This window comes from Branchiostoma floridae, chromosome 16 (assembly GCF_000003815.2).
Source record: "Branchiostoma floridae strain S238N-H82 chromosome 16, Bfl_VNyyK, whole genome shotgun sequence".
Taxonomy (NCBI): Eukaryota; Metazoa; Chordata; class Leptocardii; order Amphioxiformes; family Branchiostomatidae; genus Branchiostoma; species Branchiostoma floridae.
Window position 1 is genome coordinate 10,522,896 of NC_049994.1, and position 13,150 is coordinate 10,536,045.

Genomic DNA, 13,150 nt, shown 5'->3' on the forward strand with positions numbered 1-13,150 from the left:
TCATCTTAATGCCTTCTAACACACACCTATCGCAGCATTTGTAACGCTGGTCGTGTTCAACGAGGCATAACTCGTGTTGTTAGGAGTACATCATTCTCTACACACGTGTGCACCATATACAATATCTTCTAACACTGACATCTTACCACTTGGCGTGTATATCACCCTTCTTTTGACGAGGAAAAAATATTGTCGTTCTTGGCCCCCAGGTCATAAGGTCAGCCGTTTGACTCCCCCCAGTTGATTAAACGGGTAAAAGCGCCTCTAGAGTTCACAATAGTCGTAATTTATTCCACCAACCCAATGTCAAGTTGAGAAACGAACTCCCGAAAGTATTTCCAACATGTCTAGACGTGTCCAAACGTTGTGTTGTGCATTCTTGTCGACTCATTCTCGGGAAAACTTAGACAAAACATGTCACAAAAACCTAACCGTTCGAACTTGGAATACTTTTCAACAACCAGCCGTTAAACTTCAGAGATAAAATGTTAGCAAGACTCAAACACGTTTTTACTTGACACGTCCTACTGCAACGCTAGGTCATAGATACTAAGAGATACATGGACAATCTATATGAATGTTTTTCTTTCAAGAACCATCTGATAGATATACTAATGTCTAGATACACAGGTATAATGTAATACAAGCATAAAATCAAACTACAAGAATGCTAACCTACAGAAGATATTTCCTACGTAAGCTCTGTGTACCTATCGTTGGTATGGTAGGACATCTATTGTATTGTTCTTGTAGTATTGTTCTTATATGTATAGAACACACTACAAAACAAGGCTTCACCTGTGACAAGTCAATACTATAACAACATCTTCTAACTGTGCCACTTGTTGGGATGGTAATTTGCTGTAGTTATTTTCCTGTTAACATTATAAGAAGAAGCAACCATATTTCTGGGCACTAGTCTTCTATGGTATCTCCCTAACACACAGCCACAAGATTACAAATGATTTTTCATATCGAGTATCAGCATGGCGTCCTTCTAATGATTTGGTATATCTGTAGCAGACGACCTCCTTTGTAACCCAACCTTTGAATTTCTAAATCTTAAATTCTGATCCTAACCTCTACCCCGTCACGTTTAAGAAGGCTTTATTGAGTTCCAGAAGCTGTGGTAGCAGTAACCGTTTGGTAGAAGAGTCTTGGGAGAACAAAGAGAAGATGGCATTGAGGCTGTTTGGTGAAGGTAGATAGTTCTTAAGAAATGACTGAAATATGCGTGATAATAAGATTAAGAGAATGGCTGCCTAATTGTTGACTGTTTTGTTTTGTTGTTGTGTTCTCTACAGCCGCTGGGACAGGAGACAACAAGCGCACGCGCACAGCGTACACGCGCTACCAGACCCTGGAGTTAGAGAAGGAATTCCACTTCAACCGATACCTGACGCGACGGCGACGCATCGAGATCGCGCATGCGCTGTGCTTGACGGAGCGACAGATCAAGATCTGGTTCCAGAACCGCCGGATGAAGTGGAAGAAAGAAAATAAACTGAAGAGTCTGTCTCAGTGTCAGCAAACTCAGGGACTGAACCCAGAACACTGAGTACTGGAACACAAGGGGACTTGGTAACGAGAAGGAGCAATATGATATCATACATCCACACAAGGAGTTGTTTATGTTTGTGGTCCGTCTTATATCAGTGTCGAGTCATTTCCTGTATTGTATCTGTCCTAATGTGACCAAACGTAAACACAAAGCGTGGAGACGCCGGTTCTGACTATTTAAAGACTGTGTAGATATTGTAGTATATTGTGTTTTGTGTTCTGGCTGCAAAAAGAGACTATATACCTCGAGATATTTGTTTTGGCAGGGAAAAGACCCGTATACTTGTACAGTGTTTGCGTCCGGCAGAAGAAGAAAAAAAGTCACATACTGTTTGAATGAAGAAAAAAATGTGTATAGATGTTTAACGGAGAACGTGTTTAATTATCGTAGATCGTAAATAATAATTTCTCTCGAAGAACAAAAAAATGACGAAGTAGGTGATTCACACACGTAAATGGGACGTAAATATTCGGTAGCTGTGCCATTGGAGTCCGTATAGAAGACGTAAAGTAGACGTAGTGTCTAAAATTCTACACCTCTTGTAGGCTGGGGTCCGTTACAGGGTTAGCATCGATTCCGCTTGACAATCTGTGTCGCTTTGTACCCGTATTTGTAACGTCAAAATTTAGCCGTGAGCGTGCGTTTAAAAATGAGTGTGACGCCTTCCTTTTTTCTCTGTATATTTATTATGTTTTTGTACTTCGTATCTTCGGTCCGAGGAAAAGACAGGAGTAATGATAATATAGCCGAGAATATTGAAAATCATTCGTGCCAAGCTAAATGTGATTCCTGAGATATCGATGCACCTCATCGTGGCTTGTAAAATTGACGGCAATAAAGAGTATTATTCTGTGAGCAAAAAACACACGAGAGATTCCCGCTTGAGTTTGTGGCTTGAGGTTTTAGCTTACTTAGACCTGCGGGAGGTAAAATTGATGGTGCTTCCCGCCTGACTTGATGTCCCTGATGTAAACGCAGTAGCCCAGAACTCGAGACGAGCAGGGTCGTCCGTCACTCCCGTTTTCCAATACGCAAGGTCACATCACCGCGCGGGTTCATCCAGAGTTCAGCACCACGTGACCAAACTAAGATGGCGGCCCGAGAGCAACACTACGCCGGAGAGTGATGAATGATGGGACGGCTGGCCGCAAAAAGAAAGCTCCATTCGTTTATCAACCGGCTTTATAACCTATAAAAAAACAGTAGAATACCGAAAGAAGAGACTTCAAATATAAAAATAAAACCAAAGATTTTATGGGGGGCCTTGGAAAACCGTATTCTACTCTACTCCACTCTACTCTGTTCAGAATGAGAATACTTTCCGTCTCCCTATAGCTACTCGTACAAAACTCAGTCGAGATTTTGGGTTGCTAATATGTAGATTATGTGACTACTAAGTGATACTAGGAAATAAGTCCACATAGTTAAAGGGGTCGCTTTCAAGTGTAGCAATTTTTCCACTACTCAAAAGTAATAAACATAGCTCTTATGGCTTGATTATCATAATCATTTCGCGATATATATTGCAAGTGAATCATATAACCCAAGACACACCTGCTGGAACCAAGGAGATGGGGCAACCATCTTCAAGAAGAGGATCACATCTTTAAAGGTCTTGCCACTCGTATGTGGACTTAAACTTGAATCTTATTCTTATAAACTTCTTTCATATCCCCTTTTCCTTGGTTGCCAACTGTCATATAAGAACGCTACAGAGATATTATATCATGCACTATTAGTAGTACCTGACAAGAAATATCGACTGCCAAGCTTTATTCTACCTGGAGCCAAATTCAGGAATGCGCGCATCTTCCATAAAATCTCACATACCCGGAGGTTAGGCTTATTATATCTATATTCAGGAATTATTGTAGTCAGATACGTGTACGACATGCGTTTTTCAATACAGCTAGAGGAGTCTGTTTTGCATTTTCGAAAGTGAAAAGTCTTTTTCATCTGCCAATCATTAAGAAGTGTTTCTTCGATTCTGAAGTAGGAGTTCATAATAACTTTTAATTGCTGTCATTTTCAGTGCAACGTATCAGAATACAAAAGCAATACATATATACCTGTACATTGACAAGAAAGAGTGAGGATATATATTTATACAGCTATAAAGGAAAGCGATAATTTTCTTCAAACAGTTTTTTATTGAAATTACCTTATATCGTCTGATTGACACGGTCGTTGGTGAAGAAGGTCAAGGGTCATAGAAAGGACAATGAAAGTTCTCGGTTAAAAATTTCGTGTTATGATATCACGTTCGTCCGTTCAGAACTGGAATAAGCCATGGATACGCCGTGTGGTGAACTTCGCCATGAAGCATACGATATGACGGGTGATATTGATAAAAGGGAGAATAGCGGCACCCTAAGGGCCAACCCGCCCCAGCCCAACTGTCGCCCGTTTGATAGTCCTTCCATCCCGTAAAAGCGGTCATACTTACGGTCAGGGCCAGACTCCCATCCACGTGGGTCCTTGCGTGTTCTCTGTAGGCACCTGTCCCGGAAAATCCGCACGAGAACCGTACACAACGCGACATTGACACGGCAAATCGACCGACGCTGTCGCTTATCTACCCGAATCTATCACCGTGACTACGGCATAAAGACGAAAGTTAAAACAAAATTTATAGTAGTCACTAAGTTTCTACATCTGTGGAGTACTGCACTTGATTGGTTCCGTCACGTCACGTGACCAAGTTTACGATCTCGCTAACGATTTATTTGCGGGGAATAATGGCAATTATGAGACCCTCCGACGCGAAAAAATGGTTTAAAATCATAATTTATTGCGTCTGCGGACGTGAAAGTATTTTTATGACGTAAATTAGCCGAAGTCGGTTGTTTTTCGTTAGAACGCAGTACAGTGGTGTTGTGTGGAGCGTGTAGGCGAATTCAGGGGAACTTTTTAGTCTCTGTTGGCTGGATTTTCCCAACTTGAACTCCAAGAGTTGGCAGAGAACTCGTCGGTAAGCCTCGCTGTTTTTCCCATTTCAACCGTACGTGCCTCTCGGAATGAATTTCCAATGTAATATCTATTTGACACTGACAGCCGCCATTTTTGTTGGGCGTGCGGGCGGCAAGGTTCAAGCCTTCCCGTCCTTACCTGACGACAACAAAGTTCGTTCCCACCGAAAGTGAGCAACACTTTCTACTTGTCCTTTTTACCCGGCCGTCCAAATTGTCATCTCTGAGCTTCATTACATCCTAGACTGCCTGTGTGTTTTTTTCTCCTTCCTTATGAATTTCAAATCATATCGATTTTTCTGGCGGGTGTACCCACCTTCTCCAGACGGTTGGGATTTCCGAAAGGCTTGTTTTACGAGGCAAAGGTAATATCCCAACCCAACGCCGCCCTTCGGCGTCACACAGTTCGGACACGTATTCCTAGACACATCGGAAAACGAATTTTTCATATCTGTGGAAATTAGGTTGGGATTTGAACCGTGCTAAGCCTTCTTGGTCTAGAATATATCACTCGCTAAGCACGACTTGTTAGATTTACGGTCCCAATCCGTTCGGCTAAATCCCTCAGCCACTTTCGGCTCCTCACGTCGACCTAGTTGATCCCTTTCGAGATTTTTTTTCTCAAATCTGTTATCTGTTATTCCGAATGACGTGTCTTGTTCTACTTTACTTGTGGAACTAGAATAAGAACCACACAATCTAAGAATACCAGAGTTAGAAGAAGACGTGTTCAAACAAGCTGGTCATTTTCCAGGTCTTGCTGGTTTCCCGCACTTTTTTGCTTTTCTCCTTTTTTAGAAACATTTTTCTCAGCAATTGTCTAAACATCTAATGAAACAAATAGTTACATCTGAGAAGGATATAGAAGAAAAGGGGAAAAGGCGTTTCAATGAACATGTTACTGGTAACATGTTTCTACTCTTTTAAGTACTGAAGAGTTTACAAACATGTTCTTATAAATGCCAGTTTTAAAATTTACTTCGCAACTTATAAAAAACTTACTATCATTGATTGCCATTTACTTTGCCAGTTTTTTTTTGCGTTGCGACGAATGAAATTTTCTTTCCTAAATTATTTGGTAGCCTCAACGAAAACAACATGTCTAGTGTGTAAGTCATTTGGAAAGGATTCCGAAAAACAATGTTGCTTACTTACATCTTAATTTTTTTTCCACGAAACTGATATTATTATGAAGATCGTTTCTTGTCAAGAAACCGTTTCTTTCATACAAAGACGGTTATTTCGATTTCGAATGGTGAAAATGGGAGTTAGATGCAGAAAACAGCGGATTTTCGCTGTCCCGGGTTGAATCCACCACCCGGAGGGCCTATTGAAACTCACATCCAAACCGATGTCCACGGTCTGGCCTCTGTAGTTCCTAACGAATCTAACGAAATTTAACCACCTCTTACAGTTCAAATTCAAAAAAGTGTATGATTGCAAAGTAACGTATATGTTGATTGGTAAAATACAATTGTAACGTTGTTTTCGTTTCCAAATGTAATAGGAAAAGGGAATTCATCACTGCATAACACGGCATTTGAAAGTGTAGTATTTTCGCCGCTCCTTTTCCGTTTAGTGCCTACATAGATCTTCAATATCCGTCAATATTATCGAAATCCTTTCTTGAAGTCATATCCTTTGGTTAAAGATTTTTAATTTCGTTACCTACCAACTTTAATTCTACATGAAAACTATTTCTAGTGAGGTCAAAAAGTTATGTAGATCAGTTGCAACGGAGTTGCAGTATAATTCTCTCAATGTTTTGCTCGGTTTACGTTGTTTTCCCTCCAAAATCAAGCATTTCTATGTAAGCCACACACACACAAACACATTACACATAAACGTCACTCGTTTTCACGCGTTCAGTGACACTTCTAACAAGTGGTGGCTCGAATAGCTGGAACTTTTTTTGTCTCGGGTGTCCAAACAGTTACGTCTCCTCAAATTTTTCGCTTTTCCCGTCAGTAGAAAAATACCCGGGTGTCGCTGAAGCCACCAGAGGACCTTTAATTGGTGTAACAATTGTTTTCTAACTGTCGATTTCCATTGCTTGTCATGTTCACTTAGGTCCGGGTCTGTGAAGAGAGAGGAGTACAGGATGCGGTGTGTGTTTGTGAACAGATGTGTGGGACAAATATCTGACCTTACCGAACCGTGAGTTCTCGCTCTTTTGCCTCTACACATCCAGCTCACATATTTCATCTACAGAGGGTGCAATTTTGGACATTTTCTTTCAGAATTTGAAATCCGAGAGGTAAAACATCTGGGAAAGGAAATAAATATTGCCTCAACGACTCAAAAGAAATTCTTGGCTTGAATTTTTTTATTCTTCCATTCCGTGAATGGTATTTTGCTTACTTGGGTCAGTTGGAAACTGGAATTTTAGCTAGCCGAAGAATCAACTTTACTCAATACCGTTCAAAAGCACGGATATGAGCACTCGAAAGAGCGTAAAAAAACAAACCGAACGATACTTCATTTCCAAAATAACAACTATGCGCACAACTTACAACATTATAGGACAACGTATCGAAAAATGTGTTGTTAAAACAATCCAGAATTTACATTGTACCCAACTTGTAAAGTTGCTGCATTTGCTGCCAACCATTTGGAATTGTTGTTCACATTTTTGTAAAAAAAAAAAAAGTTCAGCTTGTGCCCAAAGATGTCATTCGAAATGTGAAATTTGAACTCTTGTCTTTTCTTTTCAATTCTTCAGGCTGTTTCCTGTTTCTAATTCTTCACCTCTACTTATTCAAATAATGGATACTTCTACAATTACTTAAAGTGATTTATCTCAGCAAAGAACACTTAGGACACCAACGCATTTAACCTCGCCCTTTTTCAACAAGTCTCTCGTGTGTATACAACAAAGTTGTATCCTTCTTACCACACCTCTGTCTTCATTCTGAGGTCATACTACCCTTCACACCAGACATACACCACCTGTAGTCTGTAACCTCATTCCCAAGACTTGGTCTTGACCTTCCAAAGAGTCAGAGTTCACACAAACACACATGCTAACACGTGCGCTGAACTTAAATAGCAGCCTAGCTGTAAACTAGAACTCCTCTGTCATAAGAACTCTACTCAACTCTTCCGTGAGAGAAGATTGACTTGCTCGCAAGGCAAATTGCTGATTAAGATTGGATTTTTCCAATTTTCTTGCCCAAGATTGCTGTCGGTTTTTCTCATTATCAGCTGGGTATCGTTGGTATGTTTAGAACGATGTTTTCTCTTGTTGATGCGTGCCTAGGTAGATTAGCGGAGTGAGTTTTATTAAGGTTTACGTGTGGCGTTGTAGGAACTGTCAATGTGTGATTGCACATATATGTATATATCCCATTCATCTGTGATATATGCATCGGACAATTTGAATGTGTTTTAAAAGTTTTCAGTTGTATAAAAATGTTATCAGTCGCGTTTCTGCCTGTTGTGATGTTTTGTCTGATGTGATGTTTTGTCAGAAACAGCGGTCAAATTAAGTCAACGTAAACTTACAAAGACGACAAAGAAAGCTTGTAATTTAGGTAAGCACTTCGCTAGTTATATCATCAAAAAACGCGTAAAAAACTTGAATATGTGCGATTTCTAACACCATAAACTTTGTATTATGCTATATTATTTCTGGTTTACATCATCGGCCAAATAAAAAAATTGCATGAACATCAATACTGTCAAAAAAGTCACAATTGTATATTTTCCTCAGGGCCAGGTTGTACTATCTCTTTTTTTTCATGGTCAAATTTATCTTCCCTTTCTCGCAACGTTTGCTAGTATCATGTTGTGGTGATATCGGTAGCCGCACCCAAGTTATAAATAGTCTATTCATGTATACTTAACAGAGCTAACATAAATTAATAAAGTACAGAAACTTTTACAGTACAATCCTAAGGATATGCCCTTATATATCCCCAATTTGTGTCCGTTCTATTGAATAGAACTTCAGCGTAACGTTTCAAAACATAACCACTCCAAGCTTTGCTGACGTTTTTATACACCGTAGCAGGCTCTACTTTATTATTCTATTTTCACGCTGGTCGCTCCCTCGCGAACACAGATACCTTTTTTATCACTTCAGTCTTGTAGCAAAGGGAAGAAACGTCTGTACCATTTCGCTATATCTTCAAGCTTGATCTCACAAGAAAGAAGCAAGACTCCCTTTCCAAGGCTGAGTCTTAAAACAAATGATCCAAGATGTTAAGCGATATCTCCACCCTTGGTTCACCTAGTATAATTTCACAGTTCATAAGAACGTAGATAAACATCGAAGCTTTGAAGCTTTGGGACGAAATTCTCAATCAACCTTCAAGTGTGTTCACAAGAAATCTAGATCCCTCCCTACCCCTTAGGACACTCTAGGCTATGAAGTCAAGGCGTTATCTTTCAAACATTGCTACTTAAGTTATTATCTCCTTTCGGTTATTTCCGTTAACTTTTTGAACTTTTGAACTGGCGAAACGTTTCGTTAGAAGCCTTTGCTATCCGAATACACGCCTTCTTTTTGAAGAAGTTGTTGGTTTAGTTCTAACAAGATGGTGCAGCTACATGCCATCGGTCACTACTGTATTTCCCAGGCGTTAACAAAAGGTGACAATACTCATGCCTCACGCCGTACAAGTGTACGAAAAATCTTTACGGCAATCAAACATGATATACAGAAAATTTATTATATTTGCGATAACCATGAGCAGATTGAATGAAGGGGGATTTATCGGAAGGAATATTAGGTATGTCTTACCGAAACGGAGAAGACATATGTCTTGCCATTCCCGTGAGCGCAGATAGAAGAAAATCCGATCCTCCTTCAACAGAGGGAGGGGTCTGCTTAGCACCGGCGAAGGTATGTGGGGTCCCTGTACAAATACACTGTAGTATCTCATAGACTTTATCTTGTTTTGTACGTATTTAATTTTACTTCGGTAACAAGGTACCTACCTTGGGAAGATGCTCCAATTTTCATCATATAAAGCTCAAAATTCTGCCAACTATGTACGATTTGCGTTGTGGTACGGTCATTTTTCAGAATATTGTATTTTCCTCTTCTACTATTTCTCTCACTTGTTTCTAGTTGCAAAATGATTAAATGTAGGTCTTGTTCGTATAAATGATTTTGTTTTGAAAACTATTATCTTATATTGACGTTGAAGGGACGTTTATGTTGGTCGTTGCGTTTGGTGGCGGTGTTTGATGCAGATGTGTAAATAGAATGTGGTCCAACTCGCCTCGGTAGGTCATATGTGTGTGTTTTTCTCTTTATTACCCCTTTTCCTGACAGTTTCACACATGAAAACAACCGATTTTGGAAAGATAAAGTTTTCGGAGGTACAAAAATTATATCAAGTGTGATTTGTTCGATAGATATTTTGGAATATCTCGCAGTTACGTGGCTATAGTCAGCCAAACTCAAAACCGCCTGGTTTTTCCTTGGCTATATATACTAATCGCATTTATTTACCTCAATATTGTGGGGTTGATCAAAACTGATATTCATCTGTTTCCCTCATTTTCCTTGCAATATTGTTATCTTGGTGTTCTAGTGAGTTTCATGCCACTGTATACTTCCAATACATTTTTGCAATGAACTGGGTACATGTATACATTGTGAGTGTGGTTTCACACAGTTCTCCTACTGATTTTACCATTCCACTCCCATTAAAAACGCCATTGAATAAACCTTTCCCTGCTACTTGCCTAAAATCTTTTTTTTTTACCGAGAGCTAGAACATTGGTGACAAAATATGTAGATGTGAATACAGTTTGTCCATAGAAAGTTTATACAAATGCAGGAATGTCTGAAGTCAATTTGCGACCACGAAAGCTTTCAGATGCTTTTGAGAAATGTACAAATGTGGATTTTTCCATCGTATTCGACACTTGTGATATGGTAGCAGTTTTGGTTACGAGTTCATTTGTTGTCTTTCTTTCTAAGTACCTATCTATAAACTGCAACCGAACTAGCCTTCATAAAAATGGTACTACTTGATAGCCTGGCTTGCTCTCGAAAGCTTCGTACACAAACCTGTATAATATACTTTTACTTTTAACTTTCAATCTGTAGAAAGCAAGCTTAACTTGTGTCTTATTGTAAATAATTAGCTCCCAGACGATTTCTGAGTGGGGAAATTTATCGTCAACATCCTATCAACATACCTGTTCTAGTAACCCGTACAACACGCAACAAATTCTATTTTGTTGTTTAGATTTTTACAATCATTCTATAGCTTCCAACACAGAAATGTCAAACTTGATTAGAGAACTATCCAGAACACCATTACTGTTTGATATACATCATTTCTTTGACGTGGTTTAGAAAAAAAATTGTCCTTTATAAACTTTGTAGACTAACTTGTTTAGTTTTGCCTTTTTGTTTCTGTACACAGAAATGTACTTATGTTCCTTCTATACTCAGTTCGATAGCTGTTTCTACGTACATGTTTCGGTCTTTCTTTGCTTAAAAAGTCACAACCAAATCGTGATTTAGACATGTCAAAATGCCCTCTACTACCATTGCATTCGCCAGTTGTGTAGTTACTGTACCTTCCAGTAATATTATCCTCCTGAATTGTTGTTTTTCGCTCTCACAGAGCTTGCTCTTATATGAAGCACTTTTCAGGGTTCATGTAGGGTTCATACGTGACAAATGTACTGCTATTCCCAGCCCTGTATGAATCGGTGCTCTTATGGGTATCCTGCAAGGCCTACTTACAGTTCATAAATGAATAAAAATTACTCACACTGTACACTTTCTAATATTACCTCAACCTGTTCTTTAATAGGAAATGAATAACCATGTAGTATTGTTAATACGCTGTTCGCTAGCTTTTTTTTTTGATCTTCGATTTCTCAAATTCTAGAAACGTCTTCGTATATTCCCTAGCGAAGAAGAATCTTGTTTCGCTTCTCCCGATTATGTACTTGATACAAATGTTTCATTTTGGGAATAATGCTGCCTACGTAAATGCTAGAACGCGCCGTTGTCATAAATTGTGTCCCCACTCACTAGCGGATTGTTGTAGGACTTTTCCACAATCATAAATTTTGCGTGTGCGTCTTTGACGATGTCTCCTTGTAGCAATTCTACCCAATTAGACAACTTCGGCTCGTTGTTCATGCGCGTTTTTCCTATCTATCTTCCAGAAACTAGCTGTTAGATTTCTGTCTGAATATTCAACTGAAGATGGAGAACCTTATAGACATTCTGGAATTCTCAAAACAATTTGTGCCTGGAACATGAAGAGTCGTTTAATACATTGATTGTCGCTGGGTTCATTTTCAAGTTATATTTTCCGGTATAACTCATAGTTAACATGTTAGAGAAGCTAAGAGTAGATAACAAAAGACTCGATACACATTTAACATGGTTCAAACAATTTAATTCCATTCCTGAAAAGAACATATTCCGATCTGTGTACATTTAGAAATGGTTTCCTTGCGGCAGAATATCTTCTTGTAATTTTACAAATTGTTATGTTACTCTGCTCCTTCTCAAAACTACAATAAGATTTTGAGTAATATCAAAATGTGTTTTCCAAAATTCTTGGCAGTACGTACTGCAACAAGAAAGTTAGGGCACTGGCCTAGACATACTGAAGTAAAAACACAACCGCTACCTGCTAAAATTATCTGGTCAAATAAAAATTGAAAATAAGTCTACTTTACTCTACTCCACTGTACTCTATTCTACTCAAAAACCTTCTAAAAATTATATCTCTCTCACAATAGAAAACGCAACATGAAATGCCAATTCCAATGATTGAATAATTCTTTTAAAACTTAAATACTGAAAACTCGTAAAATTATATTTCTATTCTACTTCGCTATCTAACTGTAATTATTAGACAACAACTATAGAAAAGCTATAGAATAAAGCTAAGAAATACAGCCACTGAAAAATTCTTAATTTACCTGAATACTCATACATTCGTCAGCTAATAATAATGACATACAGAAGTCACTACTTTACGCGGTCGGTCATATTGCTTAGTCTCATAGGGATCAAATAATACTTTCTCTTTCAGTTGAAGCAAACTTCTTTTTCTGCAAGGAAAAAGACGCAAAATAAGTTCTCATAGAACAGAAAAATGACATCTAATTTAAAAAAACCATGTTACATTTTACTCCCAACGTGAAATAGACAAATGTTTCCTACTTACAATTTCTGTGATATGTTCCTTAGAACATTTAGTCAAAAGAGAAACATAATTGTTCTTTCAACATGTAGTCGGTAGGCAAAGTCCTACCTTCAATTCTTTCTTTACATTAGAAAAAAAAATCAAATTCCACAGATATACAAAAAATACACGAAAAACAAGCACTCTTTTCCAGTTACAATCATTTTTCACCGGTCGTTTTGATATGGATTTTCCTCCTACATTTGTAGAAATGACTATCGGAGAAAGAATGGATTTTGACCAGTTAGGCGACGTTCACCGTCCACTGTTCCACAAGAATATATCCTCTGTAGCTTGTGTGTTCTAAGATACTTGCAAAAAAGCTATGCAAGAGATTTTTCTAATAGAAAACACTGAAACATGTGCGCCGTATTAGAAATTCTGTCTCCAAATAAATCCCATTATTACCTAGTGACAATATTGTAATTTTCCCCGCTCCTGGC

General features: G+C 38.6%; 2 protein-coding genes across 3 annotated transcripts in view; both read left to right on the forward strand.

Moving 5' to 3' along the window:
- LOC118403105 (homeobox protein Hox-A5-like) overlaps positions 1–2,428 on the forward strand; it is a gene marked incomplete at its 5' end in the record, with an annotated part of 3,565 nt that extends 1,137 nt beyond the window's left edge. The window contains 1 exon segment of the mRNA XM_035801587.1: positions 1,305–2,428. Within this exon segment, the coding sequence (XP_035657480.1) occupies positions 1,305–1,558 (254 nt within the window). The 3' untranslated portion in view covers positions 1,559–2,428.
- The window catches only part of LOC118403102 (homeobox protein Hox-A7-like), a 115,574-nt gene that overhangs the window by 64,819 nt on the left and 37,605 nt on the right, over positions 1–13,150 (forward strand). For both annotated transcript variants that reach the window (XM_035801583.1, XM_035801582.1), the window contains one exon: positions 6,601–6,687. Coding sequence is in view for 1 of the 2 variants with exons in the window: in XM_035801582.1 (XP_035657475.1) it covers positions 6,601–6,687 (87 nt within the window). In the remaining variant the exon portion in view is untranslated. The remainder of the gene's footprint in view (positions 1–6,600; positions 6,688–13,150) is intronic.